Below are 23,885 nucleotides of genomic sequence, written 5' to 3' on the forward strand. Positions count from 1 at the left end.
TTAAAATGCAGCATTTTATTAAACATTACAAAAGTATATTTCAAATCACATCTACCCGACGTTTTTTTGTACATTTGCTTCAGATAAGGCAAAAAAAAAAAACCAAGCCTCTTGAAATAGCAAGTCATCAATTAATAATCAGCATGTTATGTATAAATATTACTGGAATCTGGGCCGTTGCTACAGTGAGGTTTGTCCTCGAGTTTGTGAAAGGACGGCGGCGGCAGCAGCAGCAAACTTCACCCTTACTCAGAAATGTACACATTACAACGAGGCATTTGGGTTCCGGTCTTTCACTCGGATTAATTACAACCTGCTGTTAGAAACACCGGGGCAGACTGCAGTGGAAAGCATAGCCACTGCGTATTTAATAATGTTAAAATAAAAAAGTACACACAGCGCATGGCCCCTAATCACACAGATCGGAGTGGACAGAGGGACCAGCACCACTTTCACATTTGTGCATTTAAAAGTGAGGTTGAGCTGAAAGGCAGGAAAATGATGCGTCTTATAGAAAAAAAAACTACAAAAAGTTAATGTTCATCAAACCTTTATAATATATATATATATATATATATATATATATATATATATATATATATATATATATATATATATATATATGTGTGTGTGTATGTGTGTGTGTGTATAAACCTCCTGTAATTTTTTAATTACGAATCAAATTAAATCCAGAACAAACATTCATTGAATCAAGGCCATTTAGAGTCGGGTTTTAGTTGTACATTGTGTGATTTTACAGTGCTTGTATAACCACTAGCAGCCATTTGCAGAGAAAACAAGCCCATCATCGCCTCAGCCTTTCTGCAGAAACGTGTGCATGTCGTGTCATGACATCAGGAAGTGTTATGTTATACATATATTTATATTCATATATAAACGGTGGCACTGTGCTTAAACCTTCTGTTTGGTTTTAGTGCTGCTGCTGAATGCGAGCGCCAGACACGGGGCGACGAAACAACAAAAGCACAGGAGCCTAAAAACAGAACCTGTGACTCATAAGTGCAATCCTGTGTCGACAGCATGAAAAGTCTCTTCAGTTCCACAAGTCTTAAAAATTTCCACAAAAGAAAAGAAAAAAGAAAGTGATAACAATAAACAAGCAGGAAACTGCCCCTGATTGGTTCACAATTACCCCATGTGACACAATGGTAATTTCCTGTAAACATTTTCTCAAAATGTTTATAAAAACCACTCCTCCCACTTATAAACACAAAAATATATAGAAATTTATTTTTACATCAACATATATTCATATTTATATATTATTAAAGGCCTTAAAATAGTCTGTGTTCTGCTCCCCGAACGCCACAGTTCCCTTCCAGGGTCGAGGAATTTCAGCCTTGAACGGACCTGGAAAAACATCAGAGTTTAGATTTTCACTCTGGATTAGTTTTAAAAAGCAGATCACAAAGCAGAAAATGTGACTACTCACCTTCCCAGGTGTCAGAACCGGGTTTCAGTCTCGTTTCTTCTCTCTCTGGTCCTTCCTAGGCACCAGAGTTATACGGAGGAATGGCAGAATTAAATAAGCCACGAGGAAGAACAGGTGACCACAGAAGTAGATGGAAGAATACACCTGAAAAACAAAACAAAGATGCACTTTAAAGATAGGCCAAATTTTCACATGAATTTGCTGATTTTCATCTTCCAAACTAAACCAAATCAAATATTTTCTTCATAACAGGTAACATGTAAACACACTTCTCTGTTGAAAGGGTTTTTGAGAGAAATACGCTTAGTTAGAAAGAAGCTTAAATAATGTTGGACAAAGCAGGAAGCTACAAGAAAAAAATTATTTCTCAGAACAAAGTCAAATTTCAGGTGTGGAAGTTGCAGCAAAAAATATTTCTCCAATTTGAACATTGGAACTTTTATCTTACATCGATCATGAGAAACCCTGGACTTGTGAATGTTGGAAACATCTAGGAAATCTCCCAATCAGGATACCAGACTATAAACACAAACCGCTGTTAATAGTTAGTAACTCTGTGCTAAAATGTAATGTCCATAATCATGCCTTCAGTGTTTATAATAGTATAATCCTCTTATCTGTGGAGCCAGAGATGTACTCAAAATAAAAGCAATGTGTTGAAAATAGAAATAAATGAAAGTTTTGATTTGCCTACAAAAATCCATTGCAGCTCCAGATTTAAATCAAATTTGCTATCAATCTGCAAAAAGTGAGAAAAATGGAAAATCAGTTTTAAATCCTTAAAAAACTACAACATATTCAAGATAAATGGTAGCTTTCTGGTGGATTATTGAACAATATTTAGTTGGATAAAGACCGTTTTTTTTTTTTTTTACTGCTTCACATCTGAGTGGTGTGGAGTCGACTGGCCTGCAGAATCTGTGATGAATATAACTGGATTATATTCACCAGTTCCTGTGGATTTATCATTTAGTCTCTGAAACATGTTTAATGTCACCACTAATCGTTTCCATTGGAATAAGGTGGAGCGATTGGTCTGGCGACTCCATAACATTAGTCTTTTTTACTGGTGTCTTTGGGGTCTTTATCTGGCTGGAACATCTCTAAATGCTTTTTGGGTTTATAACTAAAACGCATTTAAATATAGAGCAACTTGTGCTCTTGATGTTGCTTTAAGCTGAGCGTTCCTACTGTGACTTCAGTAACTCAGATGAGTCAGTTAACCAATCAGAAGCTTCCACAGCCATGACATCATCAGAGGTTTTCCTTATTGTTTAAAGAGGCAGTAATCATTCTCTGTGTAAACTTCTGGTTTTAAAGCCATTAATAAATTAATCTTTGATGTATTTTCTCTCTCATTATTGTGGCATTAGCAAATAGAAATAATACTAACCTAAAACAAAGAGATGTTTGGTCTGATTTAACTTCAGACAGTAAGAAAAAAGAAGTCTGTCTTTTTATTCGGAGTGGGTCAATTTCTGGTTTTGACTGTAAATAATTACCGCTTCCCTACAAACCTTTTGATGCGTTATTTTCATATTCCTCCCGTTTCTGCACTTTTCATAAATCCTTAAAGCTCCCTAAAAGAAACGGACAGCCCGGCTTTGTGTGGCAGCATCTTTCTGTTTAATAAAGCGCTTTATTGGCTCAGCAGGGGTTCTGACACAAAGTGTGCCGGGTCCACCGCCAAACATAGTTTAGTTCAGCTCAACTAATGCAACAAAACAGTAAGCCATGGCAGACAAAGGCTTAGCGCCGTCTAATCAATTTGTTTCAAGCAGATTACAGAGATTTACTGTGAAAACCTCCGACAGAAAACCACAGGGTAGTCTTATGGCAAAATGTTAAACTTGGAAACTAATTACAGATTGTTTCACAACTTCATTTGCTTTCACACCGGCTTCATGTGCATGTTATTATTTTTGGAGTAAAAAGAGAGAGAAAAAAAGATAAAGTATCGTCTGGGCATCCAACCAACCGTCGTAAAAGAGGAGAAAATAATTCAGAGGAGAATCCCGCTGCAGCGTGCTCACTATCAATTCACTAAAATGGGACCCTGGGATATATTTCAACCCCTTACTGCTGTCTTAGCAACATATTCCTCCCAAGCTGAGCCCTTTGTGCTCTTATTTACAGTGCACCTCTGGAGCTTAAAGAACTGTTTTGCATTTGATACTCAAAGCGCTCCCTGAGCTGAAAACGGAAAATATAGGCGAGGTGAAAAAAGATCCCCAAACAGATTTATCTTCTTAGAGGTGTAGCCTCAGGAGATGTGTGTTACCTTGAGCCATTTGTCATAGGTGAAAAGGCAGAATGGCACCAGAGGATACCCCATGAAGAGCCAGTGGATAAACTGCTGAACTACATAGATGAGGGGGTAGAAGTGGCTGTTGGCCAGGTTGGTCAGCAGGGGACTGTCCAGCACTAGAGCCTGGGCCTGTTCAAAAACACATAGAATACATGAATGGCAATAAAAACACAGCAACAATATGATTTAATAAACTAGTCCCACAATATTGAACCAATGTTCAAATACTAGTAGAATGGCATGATTCTAGTTAACAGTGTAAATCGATGTAAATACTATTTAATGCATAAAGAGACACATTTCTGACACAAGTGATTTACTATACTAGTGTACAAAGGTATTGAGTCCTCTTTGGCTAAATACTTAAAATTTGTTGCAACATCTGATTTCACCTGAGAAATCTGCAACATTTTCTACATTTTCAGCTGGTTTGCTTTCACACTGCACTGTTTCAAACAAACCAAACTAACTGAAAAATGTCCCTCCATAAACAAAAATGGAGCAGCACCAGATTTTCGTGGTTGTAGGATTTCTTCTGTGTCTTTGGTTAAAAAAAACTACATGTCATTCCTCCCTTTAGCGTTAGACATGGCTGTTTGTTTTGGTTGTATTTACCCAGAATGCCTTCTGCTCTGTTTCCACTTCCTTCTTTAGTAGAGGTCTCTGGTCAATATATGCATTCAAAATGCACCAGAGCTCACTTCGACCGAACAGAGACCGGGGTTTTTAAGCGGACCAGAGTTTGGGTTTTGGTCCGCATCAGACTTTGATTACGCATTCACACCTCCACAAACGAACCAGATTTTCTAGACAAACGACCGATTAAAGAGGACTAAACTGGGCTCCTGTTGAATCTGATCATACGACCACAGCATGAATGATAGACACAAAGTAGACAACCAATTCTCATTTGTTTAATAGATGAAATATACAAAAAAAAGCCCAAATGCTATTAAACTGAAAACAACAAACAGCTGAATGATGCATCTCAGGTTCAGCAGAAGCCTGTTGAAGGCTGCAAAAACCATGTGGTAGAGGCGCAACTTGCTAATTTCCACCAAAATGCGGGTTATGCATCTATTTAAGTCTGTATTTGTTAAATTGAATTAGTTGAGATAAAAGAAAAATCACTAACACATTGAAATGTGAACTCAATTCTTGTTTTTAAATTAAGTTATAGTTGCCATTCAACCCTGCAACAGTCCTGGTTTAAAGAAATAATTAAAAGTGAGTTAACAAAACATTTTTTTTTTCAGAATTTACTCTTATGTTCTCTACTTGTCTTGTTTCTTCATGTTTTAATCACAATTTGATGCCACGGTCAAATGTTCAACAGAAAATTAGCAAAAAGTCTTAAAATTTAATCTACCGACCAAGATTAATTTGAAATATTACGTGGCTTCTTGAAAAAATTAGGTGTACAAATTGTGTGTCAACGTTTGTTTTCTCATAATTTTTCTGTGTGGAAAACGAACCTGCCGCTCTACAGTGATGATGAAAAACTCCATGGAGAAGCACAGGATGTATCCAGAGTGAAGGCCGTGCCAAATGGTTAAGAAGAACAGCGTGGCCACATGAGACAAGGTTTTATTTCCCAGGAACTTCAACCGCTTGAACACATGTCTGAAAAGAGGAAAAAGCCAAAGTCACGAATCACCTTTTTGGCCATAAAAGCACTCAGAAACACCTCAGCTGTCACAGCGACTTGAACGAACTCACCGGCAAGTCGGTGTTGCGTAGCAACTGAGTTCATTAGTACATTTGAACTTTACATTTTCTAAGAAAGTATCAAGCGTAGATATCTATGAAAGGTGTCAAGTTCACACATTGTGCTCTGTATGAGTGCTGATGGCAGGCTTCTGCACTGGCTGACGGCCTGACAAATGAGTACAGGAAGTTCTGCTGCTTAAAGAGTCAGACGAGACTCAGTGCGCTTCAGACAAGCTGCCTGTTAGATAGTTAATGGTCTAAACTCTACAAGAAACTTGTTTCAGATCGCTTCAGATCAGTCACGTTTGCTTCTAAAGCAGAAATCTGAGAGAAACAGGATGACATATTGGAAGAAGATCATAAATCAGCGCAGTTGGAAGCTACAAAGCTAAACAACATGTGTTAAACTAATTAGATAAAAACAAAATATGTTGCCAAACTCTGGTTTTAAACGACTTACTGATCTACTGAGTTATAAGATGCTTATAAAGAAAACTAATTGTTTGATTCGTTGACCAATAAAACACCTCAATATCAGTAACATTAAATCTTCACGTCACAGTCTGACCACTGACCCAGCAGATTTATTTTAATGTCAGCAACAATGTCAGGAAGTTACAACATTTATTTATTCATACCGCTCACCCCAGTCCTTCTAAATATTTTAATGGCAGGCTATTAAAAACTGAAATTTGGTTTAGGCTTTTGGTTTCAGTGTGGCACTCAAAGACTTTCAGTGACCCCATCTGGAGGCGCCACCAGAGGAAACCCCAGGGATTCGTCTACGTGAAAAGCACATTTCCAGATTAACTTTGATTTATAAACATGACCTGGTTCCAAATACTGATTTATAAATTTATCTTGTGATTTTTTAATTCATAAATGAAACTAGGAGTTGATATTGAACTGTTAGCATGTCATGATGGTCTTCAGTCAGAAGCCTCTTTAGATTCACTGTGAGACTGACTGCTGTTGGAGATGCTTCCTGCCGATGATCACCCTGGATAAAGACTCTCTGAAGATACTTGGCTGATTTGAGTTATCACAACATTTAATCTCACTCTGGGAAAAATGACTGAATTTGAATTAACATTTTTCATACTGATGAAAGCAAATAAGAAACTGGATTTTGTTCCCACTCATTCTCGCAATCCGCTTTGCCAAGATTGTTGCCAACAAACCTCGTCTTTGCTTTAGAAACCTATAAATCAAAATATAAATTACAAAAAATAAGACATTGATGTTTGAAGGTTTAGCTTCATGTGGTTTGGGTGGCTTTCTGCTTTTGCACAGGGAAATAGCTCATCATGCTGATAAATATTGATAAAATTCTGGTCTTTTGTTGTACTTTCTCTCAAAGTGAAGCAATGATACAACAGAAAACTTTAATTGCTTTTAAAATCAGAATGTGAGTGAAATTATCGCTATATTTGAAAGTGATATATACAATTCTGACCCTCTGTGTATTAAACTGACACTCCTATTTGTATTTAATTAAAGGCCACTGAGCAGCTTGCAGAGAAAACACACATTCTCGTAACCATCAACGAGCTTCTGGCTTATTTACAGCTTTTTATTTAATTACTCTTCTTATCAGTAAACAGTGGACTTCACAGACATTATTCCACTTCCAGGCACAGACCCAATCTTTAGAAATGGTTTATAAATTCTAAATTCAGTTGAAGCTGGACCTCTTTCTGAAAACTGAAGTTCGCCTCTTTTCCAAAAGCAGTTTGAAGTGTGTTTGGGAACACCGTCCCGCTGGAACAGCAAACTGTACCAAAGTTATGCTCATCTGGCCCAAATTGTCAACTCAAATGAAAGGAAGTTGGTTTGAAAGAAACAGCCTGGAGTAATGCCACACTATGCGTAACGTCAACATGGACTGCAGCCAAGAAAGAATCACCTTCTGCAGCAGGAAAACATTCAGGTTTCATAAAGGTTTCCAGCTGCTCACTTGTGCAGATTGATTTAGAACAAAGAAGAAAAGTGGAGCTACTTCAAAATGTCTCAACTTTCCCTCACATAACTGGCTGCACCAACAGGAAAAAGATTCAGAACAAACATCAAAACTGGTTTAGGACGTGTGAACTCCGTCATTAAGCTTTTAAAAAATGGTGGAATATGCCTGAAACTACAATTTCTGATAAGTGAAGTGGTCATAAATTCAGACTGAAATGCCAGTAAGTAGCTGCAAAAAGAGTGAAATGGTTAATGTAAAAATTTATTGGGTGTATGTATACCTGTACATCTTATGCTGTTTGTGAATGAATTAGGAAAGAAACACTAAATTCTAATTCACAAACTCAGTTAGTGTTTTTTTTAATAATCACTCCAAACCAGATAGAAGAACAGGTCAAATACATCATTAATAGAAAAAAAGCATAATATAATATCAATGCAGATGAAAAGTGTGTGTAGACCTCAGCCTGGGGTTAAATGCTATGAACCTTTTTAACTTTTTGAGCAGCAACAGAGGCATTCGATCTAAACTCTGATACCATTGAGGTGCTAGGAGCAGAAATTCAAAATTGGTTCATATGACACTATTAATAGGTATTTGTGGGTTAAATAATTAATCATCCATGTGTCAAGTATGCTCTGCATTCACTAAAGGCAAATTACCACCTACATTTCATCCCCTTAATGTTTTCAGTTTTACTATTTCACAGCCAACCCTCCTCTCCTCCGTTTTCTGCTTCCTAAGCAGTCTGAAGAGCGGAAATGAAAGAGTAAGCAAAAGTTGTTAAAGCATCCAGCGGAAATGGACCGTGTAATAAACCATAAGCTCGATAAATAAATTGCTTTGTTTGCTGAGGTCTTCATTGAACTGGGTCAGGTGCTGGAGGAATTTAATGTGCACAACTTGAGCTGGAAATTGTCAATGATTCCTTTTGACCTGGATGCCTACTTCCTTCTTGTTATTATTCCACAACGTGTGGATTCTGATTGTGTGCCAGTCCTCTCTTGGGAAAGGAACGCCATAAATGGATAACTAATTGAACCGTTTCCACTACTGCTTCACTGATAGCTCATTAATTTTTTAACTTTTACAACACCACTTCACTTTAGCTTAGGGAGGATTACAGATCTTAGAAACCCCACTGACCTCGCAGCCCAGGCGTTTGTGTTGATGTTGAAAGACGCAATTGTTCCTCCAAAGAGGGGCGTCGTCTCAAAGAGCCACACCTTCATATTGGCACAGGCGTCCCATTGATGTTTACCATTGACTACGCCGTTGTAGCCAAGACCAGCTAATATACAAACACCCTCCTGTGACAAATAAAACCCAAAAACACAAGGCATTTGTTGAGGCAAGTAAACAATAGAACCTTTTTAGAAATGTGTCTTCGTATAGTTTGTTGGTCACTGTATGCAAAAAGCTTCATCATGCATGATATTTAAATTAATTTAATGTTTCTACAGAACACCAGCTGTAAAAAGTTAAGAACAGACTAGACAAAGTAATAAAAAGTCAGAGCAGCGTCGTGTGAACAACGTGAATCTTTTTAACAAATCCTGAGTAAAATGTGTTATGATGGGAAAACCTTTTCTAAGAAACAATAAGGATAATGGGAAAAGAAATATTTAACTTTAATTCATCACCCTTCTCTACACCCACACACTGACAGACCATTGATAAACGACGCTTTTTCATTTATCAATTTCATTTCACAACCAATCAGAAGGCATCAATGTGTTCACAGGAGTTGGATACAAACAACTTACATTTACTCAATTACATTTGTATTTTTTTAAATGCACCTTTAAAGAGGGAGTATTTTTACTACGCTGTACTTTTTGCTTTTACTTGAGTAATTTCATTATCAAGTATTGCTACTCGAACTTGAGTACAATTTTTGGGTAATCTACCCGCCTCTTGGGGCGTGCTGTGGTGGCGTAGGGGATAGCGCTACCCACATTTGGAGGCCTTTAGTCCTCGACACGGCCGTCGCGGGTTCGATTCCCAGACCCAGTCGACATTTGCCACATGTCTTCCCCCCTTCCTGTCAGCCTACTGTCATATAAAGGACACTAGAGCCCACAAAAGACCCCTGGTGGGGAAAGAAAGAAAAAAAAAATCTACCCACCTCTGGTATTTCTTCTTCCCAAAATGCAACTCTCTTAATGATAATTAAACTAGAGTTGTTTTTCTCTCAAAGCTAGTCTCGTCTTTTTCCTTTTCTCAGTGGAGGCTGCTTGGATTAATGTACAGCATGCAGTTTGAGCTGAATCCATCTCTGCAGATTGCTTCAGGTCAGCCTGTGGCTCTTTACTCTATTTTTTAAAAAGCTGCTTATATCTCCACCGCGTCATCATCTCCTCAAAGGATCTTCACGGTGAAACTTCACTATAATCTCATGAAGGATTTTCATGTCTTGTCCAGTTACAATAATGTGCAGAGGGGGGCAAAAAATTTAGCTTAAATGAAAGTAGCACTACTTCAACATATTTTTACTCAAGTAAAAATAAAAAGTAGCCATCTAAGAAGTTACTCAAGTAAGAGTAAAAAAAGTATTTGGTAAAAAGTCTACGCAAGTACTGAGTAGCTAATCAAATTATCAATCCTTTAATATTAAAAAAATACATTATCACATGGACCAAAATATGAAGATAAGTGGAAATTTTGGTATTTTATGACCATAAATGACAGTAATTCATGTAAATAACAAAAAAACAAAATAAGACTAAAGAAAATGTTCCCAAATCAGTTCCTGTCAAAATAAAACTTATGAATCTTCAACAAAATGTGTGTCATTTCCTGGTGATTTTTTGGTTAAAACATGTTTGTTCTTCAGTCAGTGGGTAAATAAGCCAGAAGTTTTACTCAAGAGTAGAGAAACCTCATAATAAAATTACTCAAGCAGAAGTAAAAATATTCCTAAAAGTAATTTTTTTAAAAGTTACTAAAGTAAATGTAATTGAGTTAATGTAACTACCCAGCCCTGATAATGAGTGAGTTATAATAGATTTGTGCTTTTTTTCCGCATAAACATTTAAATGCTTTTTTAATAAAAAAAAAAAAAAAACAGGATGTGAAGAGCATTTATGCAACACATTTGGCCCAGTTGAGATAATAAAGAAAGGACTTACCGCTATAACCCAACAGCTGACGTATTTATACAGCATAAATTTGCCCCAAAGCAGAATAAAAACACAGCGATACCAGAAAGGCTGAGCCTGCAGGAAGGAAATGGTGTTTATTTTAGAAAGCTTGAATAAAAAAAATAAACAAGATAAATGTTTTATCTTGTATCTGTGTTAAAACTGCAGATCATGACTCATGTTCTCACCTCGTACTCATCTGTCAAAAGGTAGGTGTCTGGAAAATAAGGACTAAATATTGCATGTATCGATAGGCAGAGAAAGCCCAGAGCAAACCTCTTCAGAGCTGGAACAACACTGAAACAGTTATTGAGAGAAAGGTTAACTCAAGGGCTGTGTCTCTGCTTTGTCTTTTTAATCAGAGATCTAATTAAGATAGTCTCTCTGCTCATTTTGCTCTGCATCACTCGTGGTTTTCCTCTCTCGTACCTGTTGGGAGGCTTTCCAGGGCAGTCGGTGAGTTCCCTCGATACCAGCTTCTGGTAGCTGCGCATTGTGAACTGGGGACCCACCAGAAACCCTCCGTAGAAGTAGGAAAACCCGAAGACCTCGAGCAGCGTGGGCACTGACGGCAGAGCGGCTTTCACCTGATCAGCGCTCAGCTGTGACTGGGTTTACAAGACATGGGAAACAAGGAATGGATATCAGTAGAAATAAAAAAAAAAATTAAAGAGAAAAACAACTGCAGACAAACGTTGGCCGACGTGGCTGAAAAATGTACTTCATATCAGTTGATATCAATAATTATTGATTTGATTTTTTTGTTTTAAATATCTGAAATTGTGAACAGATGGCGTGACCTTTCACATTTTAGCCACAGTTTCCACCCCTGGGCGTTGTTTTTTATTTCTAAGTTATCAGGCACAGCAGAGAAACCTGAAACTGCTGCTGTGCAGTTACTCAACAGACTGTTGCTAGGTAACCACAAGTTACTCAGGTTGTTGCTAGGTAACCAAAGAGTGAGTGAGCTGGGTACTGCCGCCAACCTTGTTTAACTCACCGTTCAAGGTTGAGCAGATAAAGTCTTTCCTCTGCCTTCATCTCCCAGAATGCCGAGCATTTCTAGATCAGAGTTAAATGGATATCCTAACAGATGTATCATCTACTGATATTGATCACGCCTCTATCGCGGAATATACTGTTACTGATTTATACTGCTGACCTAAGAAGAAAAGGCCATCCAGCTTAACCTGATTCTCTCATTAATCAGAGAAAAAGCCAAGAAATTTACAGTAACTCTGGGAAAAGCTGCAGAGATCCATAACTCAGCTGGAAGAATTTGTCAACAGGAAAACTATTATTCTCTAAAAATATGGCCTGCATGGGAGAATGGCAAGAAAAAAGCCACAAGATACGCTGTTCACACTTTGTCACAAGTCATGACAAAGTGTGCTCCGTCATGGCGAAAAGCTTGCTCTACTCAGATGAGAACAAAATGTACATTTGTGGTAAACACTGTGTGCACTATACCCTGAAAACACATTACCTGTGGCAAAACATGGTGGCATACTGAGGCGATGCTATTCTATAGAACGGACAAGGAAGTTGAGGGCAAGATGAGTGAGGCTAAATGCAGAGAGATACTGAAATAAAATCTGTAACATCCTACAAAACACTTGGAACTGGGACAGAGGTTCACTGTCCAGCAGGAAAACGTCCTAAAGGAATATCCACATGTTCTCCTGCTGTTGCAACAGTCCAGATCTAAATCCATCTATGAAAATGTATGTACACAGGTGTTCTCCAGCCGGACTGACTGAGCTTGCAAAGAGTGACGAGAAAAAAAAAAAAGTCAGTCTCTAAAGGCACAAAACTGCTAAAAGGCTATAATTGAAGTGGAAGCTGGGTCAACAAATAATTAACTCAGGGCTGAAGGCTAGAAAGAAATGCAAAACGAGCAAGTATTAAAACGTTCTTGTTTCCAAAAATAAATAAAGAAAAATTAATCAAAATCAACATTATTCTGTGTAGGTCTAAAATCCCAACTGAATCCATTGAAATGTTTGGTTGTAAGAAATTATGAAAAGGTTCAAGGGAACGTTTCAGACTGTCCTCCTTGGAAAATTACAAAAAACTAAGAAAATCTATAGAAACAAGTGGAAAAACAGAACAAAAACATACAATTAGGATTTAATTAGTGTGACTCAATAAAAACTAATAATGATCAATCAGAAATTGTCACACGTTTATTTTCTCTGCTAGAATTGAACTGAAGCTACCATAGCAAGTAACCAAAGTAAAAGTTATCAATAAGAGTGCATAAAAAAATAAATGTAAATGAATTCAGGGACAAATAACAGCAGATAATCATTATTAACAAATGTTTTTTAAAGAACAAAGACCATTTGTTCTTTAAAACCTGTATGTAAGTAAACGGGAAATTGTTGTGGTTTGTTTAGAATAAAGGATCATCAGAGCAACTCCTCTCCAAACAAAAGCCCTTTTGTTTTCATGGCCTGGATTGCAGACTGTCCTGTTTTTAGAGGTTTAGAGGTGAACTGTTTCAGTAGATCAGTGGTGAGATACGTCTCCAGCTCTACCAGACAGTGACTCATTTAGGATTAAACTATTTTAGGAAAATACTTGAGATACTACAGATGAAACTTTTATCAATCCTTATGTTATTACACCATGTTTCTGTCCCTCTCAACGAGCTTTGGCATTAAAGGAACAGTCCTGGTGTAATCATTAAGAAAGGTTAAAGTTCAATCCATTGGGTTAATATATAATATCAAACATACAAAGTGCAGTTGTTGTATTTTACACACTGATAATGCAACAACAATTCAATATATTGAGCAGCTTCGGTCTAATTTGTCTGAATGATTAACTGGAGGATAAAAGCTTCATACTCTTCAGTTCATCTAGTTGTTTATTTCTGGTTGAGTTATAAATTTGCAAAGTGTTCAAAAGGTCTATTTTTGAATAAAATTGCACAATAAATTGAATTGGTAATACACAACAGCGAAGGACAGCTGGGATGAAACATCCAGTAGGATAATATATTTCATAAAAATGATCATTTCCACCAACTCATCTAGGCTTTTGGATTTGCTTTCACTGCTCTAAACATCGACATTTGATAGATGTAAGTGAATGAGTTGTCAAAGCTCATAAAAGGTGGTGATCATAATTGATATCATCAGTGCGACATTCAGCTCTGTTATCGCAATTAGACTTTTTTTTTGCAGCCCTACGTTTTTACCAGAAGACGTTTGTAATGCAGGTCCTCAAGGCACTGAATGTTTTTAGATGTTTTCCACACCTGATTTCAATTGATGGCTGATTAACAGGATTTTGTGGAATGCAATCAGGTGTGTTAAATCAGGCAAACATGCAGGGCAGTGTGCCTTGAGGAGCAGGGCTGATCTAATACCAGGGTGTTTAGTCCTCAAGAGAAAGTTTAGACAAGCTTGCTGACACGGCAGAAAAGGTAATTCAGCCTCTTGAATCAGATGTTTGAGGACTGGAGCTGCACAGTCCTGATATAGAGTAAATACCATCATAAAAATTCACACATAAAGCCCCGCAGCTGCACAGTATAACTTCTTATACTCTTTATTTTTAGTTTAGACAAACCCCCAGACATAATCTTTTCTGAAAAGTCCTTCTGTTTGATTTTTTTTTCTATGACATGATTAATAAAAAGAAAAACAGGAAGCTACGAGAAGATAAGAATGAGAGCAAATAAAGCGCGACACAACGAACCCATTGGATGGATAATATAGTAACCAAATATAAGCAAAACAGACGAGCCAACTCACTGGTTCTTTGCCACCATCGTAGAAATCAAATGCCAGACCTGTGAACCAAAAAAAAAGAGCAAGAAATTGTGAGCGACAACTTGGCCTAAACTCGTCATAAAAAGATAAATGAATCAAGGTACTGTTTTTATGATTGAAGTAGAATCAGCTGTGATCACCGATGAGTTTCAGTGTAAGGACGCAATGAGGCATCGTCCACTTGATGTCATACTCCTCTGTTGCTGTGTAGTAGTATCCTGCCATCAGGTACAGCTGCAGAAAGCAGAATATGAAGTGATACAGTCGCTGTAAGCATCGTTAAATTATAAGGCAAGCTGTGGTCCAGAGCCGTCGTCCTCCATCTTTTAGCAATGTTCCAACATAGCTGAGACCAAATGGATCTTCAGCAAAGATTCAAGTTGTAAAAAGTCCTGCTAGCATCCTAACTGTCTAAATTGTGTATGTCTGAGCAGATTTTACATTTTAGCATGAAATTAATGGAAACAATTTGGTCATCAACAGCTTCTAAAATCTGGTAATGACCTGAAATGAAGGACAGAAGCTCCCAAATAGCCATGGGCCAAAGCCACAGCTTTAATTTCTCTAATCAGGTCAGGGAAAGAGCCGGAAGCACTGGAGATTTATACAACTTTATTAAACACACTGATACTGTCCCTCCCCCACCTGCTGCTACATGCTCCCTGTCAGCATACTATTACACATGATGAGGAAGCTTCAAGAGAACCGCCTATTTAACTGTCTAATTATTTCAAAACATTTGTCTGTGCTTTCTAATCCATCCCTATGAGCCAATTTTATCAAAAGCATTTTAATGGCAACACTTGGTGGCAAAATGAAGCTTTTAAATCCAATGAAAGAAGAGGGAGTCGTTTTAATTTTACCTGCTGCATTTGGCTTAATTTTTAGATTTCTGCAGTGCTGGTATTCATCATTTATTGCTCAGATTCATCTCACTTTTAAGAGCCTCTGAAGACAAGATAATTATTGTGCTATGCTAATTCATAAAATCAAAATGCTCCTAATAAAGATAGAAGAGAGAAGCTCATATGATCCCTAGCAAAAAGAGGCAGCACGATTTTTGCGTGTTTAAATCTGAATTAAAGGTTAAAGCCATAACAGACTGAAAAGGTGGTAAAATATATTGTAGAAACGAAAATGCAAATGCCCAACAGTCCAATTTTAGAAACACGTAGCCCGAGTCTGGTGCGTAGACACAAATCCATTAACCGGGGCACAGAAAGATGAGGGAACGCTCACCATTTGAAATGTAAAACTGCTCAGGACGCCTGTTACCGTCCTCCCCATGAGCCTCAGCATCAGAAACTGGACGAAGATGCATAGTGCGGAGTGATACAGCTGGGAGCCTGGGAGGAAGGCGGACAGAAGGGGGAGATGAAGGTGAGTGCAGCCGAGTGTGACCTGTTGGACTCAAAACGTCAACAGCGCTTTTCTTTACACATTTTAGTATTTTAGTATCGGCCGAGACGGAGAACGGCAAAGACATAAAACACAAAAAGAACTTGAAAGTAGTTTTCAAACGGAGGAAGAAAAAAGTTACAGACCTGCTGTAAAGTCCAAGCGAAGCCACAAAAGAGAGAAAAGGGAGAAATCAATGTTCTGCTGTTGGAAGCAACTCTAAATGGCACTTGACCACAATGGAGCCCAGGCTCTCATTATTTTACTTTGGTACAAACTGATTTGTTATTACTTCAAAAGTTTCTAATCTTAGGTGCAAACAAAGATACACCCAGTTTCAGTTCTTGTGTTTTCAGAGTCAGGACGTGATTAAAAACAAGCTGTTTTTAATCGGTTGTAAAATTATTGAAATCGAATCTCATCACTCAGTAGCAAACTTCAGCACTAATATCCTGCAGTCGTTTTCTCTATGACTTTGTGGAGGAAATCTGGTCCACTCTTCTTTGCAGCTTCAGCTCTTTATCAACATTTTCTTCTGCATTGCTCTGTTAAAGTTGTTGCACCTCTAAACTTTTGCCATTTGCGGCCATTTTGTCCTAGATTCCCTACCGTGTTTGGGTCCATTGCCATGTTGACGACCTAATTTCTTCCGAGTTTCAGTGACTGCAAGGTGCGTTGCTCCAAAGAAGTAAAAGAAGCCTAAACCATCACTGTGTTTGAAGGGCAACATGAGGAGTTTAAGCTAAAAATCAATGTTTAGTTTTCGATACCGAACAGCAACATTTGGATGTCTCTACGTCGGTCCTTTGAGTCCATGACAAATTTCCTCTAGGGACAATAAAGTATATTCTATTCTATTCTGTTTGTATAATGAGTCTAAAACATTTTCTCGTAACTGTTGTGGCTCATTAACATTAACAAACCAAAGCAACACTGCCATGCCCTTTTTAGAGCGCGTGGACGCCTCTGAAAACAAGTTAGACTCGTTCAATGGGGAAACCCTGGAGGTTTTTCCTTGTTTCTTTCAATTTTACAGGCGGATTTTACTAGGACGTCCACATCTGGAAATGCTGACTAGCAGTCTGGACTTCAACTTGTTTGGAAATGGCTTTATAAACATTCCCAAATTGACGGGCGATAAGAGTGGCTTCAGTAAGGTCATTGCTCATGTCCTTCCACTCTGGTGTTGTGTTAAAACACATCAGGAAACAGACAGAAATCCCTTCTTTTTAAATAAGCTGATGAAGTGAATGTTATTGGCTGCACCTGGTTGATACTTTCCACCTAAAATTACAAGTGAAAGGAAAGAATGTATTTCAAACGCAGCTTTTCCATTGTTTTTACTGAAGTATCCCAATATTTTGGCCCACTTGACTTTAGATAAATAGTAGTTTAAATAATTTTAGAACCTGAAAAAGCATCCCCCAATAATTAAATGAGCAAACCAACTGGTTTAAAAATAAAACATGTTTGGATAGTTGTCAACTAAACTCATTAAAATTAGTAGTTATTTCCTGTATCAACACAATAATTATCATCTTAATAGCTAAATGAAACATGTTTAAGCCACATCCTTCATCCATCTGCTTATCTACCTCAGGTCTGAACTAAACGCAAAGTTTTGATTAGTTGACTTTTTAAGTATTTACAGCATTTAACTTTTTATTTTATTTTTTTTTAAGGGAACAGGTCTGCACCAACATGCATGGTGTGAATATTTAATGTCTAGATGCACATTCCTTGTGGTCAAACCTGCTGGCAAAGTCAAAGAGAACCAAAGGCACTTCCCCAGAAGTGACTAAGCAGAAGTTGATGATTCATCCAAATGCAAAACAGAGACTGATCTGCAGGTGCACAGGTAAATGTCAGATGGATTCAGATCCAAAGCTTGATGTCGGATTTTGTCTCAGTCGAGAGAAGGTTGCATGTTTCTATCAAGAGTCTGAAAAATAAGCAAGTTGTTTCAGAATTAAACCTGAAAACCTTTAGAAGAAGTAGCTGCTCTGCGGCATGAAGTATCTGGCTGTTTTCTGCTGAAAAATTATTCACTATAAAATAAGTTGTTTAAATATGTGTCCTTCCATATAAGCTCTTATAAATCAACATACAAATTATGGGTCTTTTTGTTCTTACTGCAGAAGTCTTTGCCTAGTCCCACATCATTCTACCTCACAATTTTCTACACGTAGAAAAAGCTGAGATTTGTCTCTAGACCTGATGTCGACCTTCTTATTGAACTCTTCCAACATCTTTAAATGATCTTTAATTAGTTTTATAGGACAGCCTCACATTGTGGATCCACAAACAGAAATTGAAAGAAGATGATATCAGCAGATTGTGAAATCTGCTAAGAGAAGATTATTTAAACTTTTACATCTTTCAGAAAGGAATAAACCTCTTTATAGAAGTGTAGGAGGATGGCTTCAAAAGTTAATGTAATGAAATAACTATTGCATATATACATGGATGAATGTTAGATATTTCATTTATTTTGAGCAGTTTTTGCCTCCTTTGCCATAATTTTAGCCCATTTTGAGGCATGTAGCCTTCTGAACGATCGGTTTTCTCAACATTTCAACCATGCCGAGAAAGTTATTTCAAGATTTTCTCATGTCCTTCAAATACGCTGAAGAAATTTAGTGGTGAAGAAACAGAGGGAGAAGAGGAGGTTTAGCAAGCTAAAAAGGAAGTAAATTATCTACAAATCAAGATTACGAGCTTAATAGACATTAAACAGAAAAAAAGCCTTTTGATGAGGGACAACAAACGCATTAAACTTGTTTTCATTCCAATAAACTTAATAAACTGAGACTTAGAGAGTGACTTCTTACTAAATAAACACTTTCAAAAACATGAGTGTATACTGGAATACAACTGTTAGAGTATGTACAGTACAGACCAAAAGTTCTAATTGAATTCAATTAGAAAGTGTGTCCAACCATTTGGTCTGTACTGTAGATGTGGACTAGTTTATGCCACCGTGGTTCAAATGTGTGAAATGCCTTAAACAACTATTTTTCTCACACCAAACATTTTAGAAGACATAAAAAAATCTTTAACTCACGTGGGACAAAAGTCACGAAAAACTCACATAACACCTAGTTTTCCTATGACCTGGTTAACATAAAGATCACATGGATTTATTTTAATTGTTAAGGCTGTAAACTGTAAAAAAATAATAAAAATAGAAAAGATCCTAACTTCCTAATCTGGAAGTTATTGAGTATTAGGATGGGTTTTTGATTCTCTGCAAAAACAGTATAAAAATAAAACAGACAAACCGAACCGCCAATAGCATGCCAACTTCAGGGAAGGTTAGCAACTGCCACAACATTTCACAATGTACAAAGAGAGGGATCTTACACAATCTCTCCACGTCATCCAGCAGACTCCTCAGTCCTGTCTTTGCCTCACCTCACAGATTTTCTACATGATTATTTCTGGGAAGTGAGGTGGTTCTGTGTTGATTAGAACAGAGATTTTCTAAAAGGCCCAGGGTGAGCCAGCTTTAGGTTTCTGGCAGAGAGCACTAGATTTTTATTTTAAATGTTATTTCAAAAGTATCTCATAATGCCATCTCATCTAACAAGATTCTCAGAAAATCAGGCCACAGGACCATACATACTCCACTGTGCTTAATTAGAAGGTATCAGGTGGCTTTCCACATATTTATCCTTTATTCAGCACCAAACACACCTGGAGCATTTGTTGCCAAAAAATACAAAGTTAAAGTATTAAGTTTAGCAAACACCAGATGCTTTTGTTTGTGATGGTAATACAGAAAGTTTTTTTACTTGGCACCCTTTAATACAGGTTAAAGGGTGCCAAGTAAACTTTGGAGATTATCTTGCGTCATAATTGTGTACCAACTGTATAAATGTGCACTAACTGAATAAATGTGCACAAACTAAATGCTGTTTTTTTTTCTACATGCAAGTTTTTTTAGATTTGAGCACATTGCAGATACAAATCAAACAGCTATACAAAGAAAATCTTTGCAGCAGTTGTACATTTTCCTCTCAATCTCAATTTCTCACCAAAGTTGAATGCTGCTAGCGCCAAGCCGGAACAAATGTGGAATAAGTGGATAACTGTGGCGGGCTGGTAGAAAAGGAACCAACGATACACCAGGGCGAAGGGATACCCTGCAGGAGGAAGAGACACAAAAGAAATATGTCAGTGCGTTTCTTTGGCTGATCCAAGTGAGCCACAGTTCACTACTGATATCAACAGCAGTGACCTTGTGGTTAAGGGAGTTGCACGTACACACAATGAAGCCTGTGAAAATCATTTTTAAAAACGTGTGGTGTGTTGTAGACAGACGGATTAACGCTCTGTGATCAGGGTAAGGTTTGTTTTTCATGAAACATGGACTATTTGAAGCTATGTAAAGCAATCAGGGAATGCAGGCTGGTTTGATGACGAGGGACCCATCAAATTCAGTTTGAATTTGAGGGAATTTGAGGGAGCCTGATTCACCAATCAGGTGAATAAATTCACCTGATTGGGTCTAGCGCAATCCAAAGTTCACGTGATAAACAAACTAACATAAAGATGAGCGCTACAGAAACCTCCAAGAAGTCAGAATATCAAGGTTTACATATAGGAGGAACATATTTAAGTGAACATATTCAAACTAAATCATCCGATTGTATTTAAAGAAATGGTTTTGAAAGTTTTGTGAAAGAGAAAAAAAGAAAACTGAACCAGTCATTTCTTTCTCATGAAAATGTCATAAAATGTTTCATTTTGTAGCTTTGTAAATCAAAAACCGCAGTGCTATAAAAAGTCTTCCCCCTCCTTACAGATTCAGACTTTTCCCCCATTTTAGTCACACAATAATGTTTCAAATCAAATAACACCAGTCAAGTGTGGCATGATTTAAGGAAGCAAGAAAATTAGATCCCGTTAAACTGGCTAATCTGCAGAAAGTGACTGCATGTCAGAAGTCCCTCACAAGTTTCCATTGTGATTCAATATATCGTTTAGCTCTTTATCAAAAATAACTTTTGGTAAACAAAAATAGTTTTCAAATGATGACTGTATTTATCAAGTAGAAGAAGAACATGCAGTAGACAAAAAGATCTCAAAAAGCAAAGCTTTACTTTCAAAGCCATTTCTAAGCGAAACAAGTGAGAACCATTATTCACAACTTGAGAAAAACGGTGGTGGACCCTCCCAGCACTGGTTCGCCTCCAAACATCAATAAAAGAGTGCATCCCCGACTCATCCAGGAGGAAAAGAGCCAAGAACATCTACAGCACTACAGACCGCGCTGCCTCAGAGTTCCTGATTCACTGGGAAAACTGGCAACCGTTAGAGACTTCCTGAATGAAAATCACTGTTGAGCAAAAAAGCACAAAGGCACATCTTACATTTGAATACCCAAGACTTTGGGGGACTTAATTTATTATTTTCAATTAATAAATTAAGTCATCATTTAAAAACTGCATTTTCTCAGGTTACTTTTGTCTCATATTAAAATTTAAATATTTAAATGTGTGAAGTGTAAAAAAATCTGCAGGGTGGGGGGGAGGGAGGCAACTAAAAGAGCACTAAGTAAAAGGAACCCCTGAAAATCAATGATACTAGAGCAAGTTAGTTACTATAGGTCGGCTGTATTATGCAACAAACCTTTAGCAACACGCAGCAACAGGATGACTCAAGAGGATAATGCAACCAAAGTCTAATCTGAATGGCCACGTTCAGACTACATAGTATTATTGGAAGGAGTCCAGACGTGTACGTGTGCTGGAGCAAAGTTCAGAGGGGCCAGCTCTCTGAGGTGCAAACATTTGTAGCCCATTTTGGAGAGGTTACTCTGTGTCATGCTGCATTCACAAAACTGATCCCTTTCCCAACTCGACGTCAAAACGAGTGCTAAAACCCTGGAGGTATGTCTGGGGTTTTATAACCAACTGACGTGCCCTGCTTTTCCTGCACACAGAAATAGCCATACTAGTACACCAACACACAGATGTCATATCCAAATCAGGGCTTCCTGCTAAGCCTATAATAAACCTGCAGGTCCGACGGTACAGCCAAAGATAAAGTCTGCTTTAAAAAAAAAGTCAGAATGAATGGTCTACCTGTGACCACCTAAGAGTTTATTTTATTATATTTTTGTATTATTGTTGTGCTGAATGTGTGTGGCTACATATGACTAAAAAGGATTTTATTTTACTGTGTTTTTTCAAGTCCAAAGTCAGAGCAGGTCTGAACTGCTTGAAGTTAATGACTGTCATATCACTATGCTTGATTGGTCATAAAACCTTCCTGACCTACATCACACTGAGAATATATCTTATATCTTAGATTGGTCAAGAAGATGATGACTAGACAGTACAGACGAACTGAATGCCGCTATTACAGCAATCTTCTTTAACATCTCAGCAGGGTCGCAGGCTGACTGCACCTATGCCACGCTGCACTGATGAAGAAATGCATGACATTCATTCAAGCCAAGCTAAGTGTACCTACTTCTCAGTAGGCTAACATTTCTGCATTAAGACCTTCTCTAGTTCATTTCAAGTAATGATGACATTTTCTGAGAAACTTAATGTTGGGTTTTCCTTAAAAATTAACCAGAGTAAACATTTGAAAAGCTTCACTCTTTGTTTTCCCTTTTTTAATTGAATTACTTTTACACATTGACTTTTCCTTCATAATCTAATTTATTAAAATGCACCAATAAGAAATCAGTTTGAGCAGTTTTTTAAAAAATGATAATTTTAGTTTAAATTGTGGCACTTTTTGACCTTCAGACCTTTTTCAAAATGAGAATGAGGAGTTGAGAGCACATATTGGCAGCCACTGCACAGCTCCTTTCACCTCCACCACCGAAACATGATCCCACTGACAGTTTAACCAAAGTGTGGTCAATCAGTTTCTAAAGTCTGCAACTGCACATTTTCCTCAATCAACCATCACACAGTTGCCTTTATTTAGATTTTGTAGGAAAACCTTTGAAAGCTTTAAGTCCTAGCCTCTTAGATATTAAGTTCACACTATAAGAACGGGTGTGATCATTTTTAAATGATATTACTGATTTAGTCACACACATAAAATGCTGTTTTGCAGTTGAGTGACTGAGTTAGCTGACACCAACAGTTACAGAAAACACAGGTAGCAGTTAGATGCTGTCACCCGGACCGCTCTCAGCTCTCCCGGCTAACACACCGACATCTTCATCAGGCCAAACTCACCGATTAAAACCGATAAGATGAGGCGAATCGCTGTCTCCGGTGAACCTAAAGACTCCGACAGTTTCTCCAGCAAGGGAGCCGCCATCTTTCTTGTGGGCGGAATCCTATCTTCAACAACGAGTCAGTCAACTTTGGAGGGTGCGCTGTTTTTTAACAGCTCAACCCCATATCCACGCTTTAACGGCTCGACCTCCTTTAGCTGTCAGGTTTTCTCCTCCTACAGGTCCTCCTCTGATGTCTTCATCATTATTATATCAGGAATAATTTTTTTCTGAATCCCGTTTCTTAAAGTTTTTGCTACGAAATAACCAAATGTGGGCAGTAAGCCTGTCTCACCGCGAAGGAAGCAAAGAAGAAAAACTATGTTCATTGAAAACAGACGAGGGAATGTTGTACCAAGTCTGCCCCCATGTGGCCAGTAGTAGGAACAACAAGTATGGACACTGAAATAAAATGTTATAAAACATACAAAATCCTTTCATTTTCATCGGTAATATGAATTTTAAACAGTATTTACTATTTTAGAAGTGCTCATATCCGCAAAAATTTCGATAAACATATTTTTAAGCGAAGTGAATGTAAGCCTTCAGGGTATGAATCTTACTGGCTGGATGGTGATTGGCTGCTGGAATAGCATGAGAAAGAGGAGGGACCTTTCCTCCATAAGTTACTGGAGTTCATACTTGTTTATAGTAAGGTTAAGACAGATATCTGTCATAATTTGTGTCACTTCCACGTGGTAATTATGTTTTTAAGTCAAATGTTTGCATATGTTAATCAAGTTTATTTGTATAACACATCTCTGCAATTCAAAGAGATTTACATCATAAAAACACAAAAAGACAAAGTCATAAAAGACTCCACGCAGTAAACCTGTAAACATAACATTTTGTCAAGTGCCATCGTTACATTTCAAAATGATG

At 37.6% G+C, this 23,885-nt stretch overlaps 1 protein-coding gene across 2 annotated transcripts; it reads right to left on the minus strand.

Annotated features, from left to right (window-relative positions):
- lpcat3 (lysophosphatidylcholine acyltransferase 3) lies at nt 1–23,322 on the minus strand. Of its 2 annotated transcripts, none has more exons than XM_044116855.1 (13): nt 22,963–23,322; nt 19,795–19,902; nt 15,599–15,708; nt 14,500–14,593; nt 14,342–14,379; nt 11,007–11,185; nt 10,766–10,874; nt 10,566–10,652; nt 8,581–8,744; nt 5,237–5,384; nt 3,735–3,890; nt 1,454–1,597; nt 1–1,371 (listed from the first exon to the last, which is right to left on the minus strand). In XM_044116855.1, the coding sequence occupies exons 1-12, from the start codon at nt 23,045–23,047 to the stop codon at nt 1,478–1,480; spliced, it is 1,398 nt and encodes a 465-aa protein (XP_043972790.1). In that variant the 5' UTR covers nt 23,048–23,322; the 3' UTR covers nt 1–1,371; nt 1,454–1,477. The 2 variants fall into 2 exon arrangements, with proteins under 2 accessions (XP_043972790.1, XP_043972791.1); XM_044116856.1 differs by having other exon boundaries at nt 15,599–15,705; nt 22,963–23,320.
- Nucleotides 23,323–23,885: the final 563 nt, after the last annotated feature.

Source organism: Gambusia affinis, linkage group LG05 (assembly GCF_019740435.1).
Source record: "Gambusia affinis linkage group LG05, SWU_Gaff_1.0, whole genome shotgun sequence".
Taxonomy (NCBI): domain Eukaryota; kingdom Metazoa; phylum Chordata; class Actinopteri; order Cyprinodontiformes; family Poeciliidae; genus Gambusia; species Gambusia affinis.

Coding starts and splice junctions, on each gene's coding strand:
- lpcat3 (XM_044116855.1), bottom strand. CDS start 23,047: ATGGCGGCTCCCTTGCTGGAGAAACTGTCGGAGTCTTTAGGTTCACCG. Junction 19,903..22,962: donor CATCTTATCGGTTTTAATCG/GTGAGTTTGGCC, acceptor TTCCTCCTGCAG/GGTATCCCTTCGCCCTGGTG. Junction 5,385..8,580: donor ACAAACGCCTGGGCTGCGAG/GTCAGTGGGGTT, acceptor TCCTCTTTTCAG/ACATGTGTTCAAGCGGTTGA.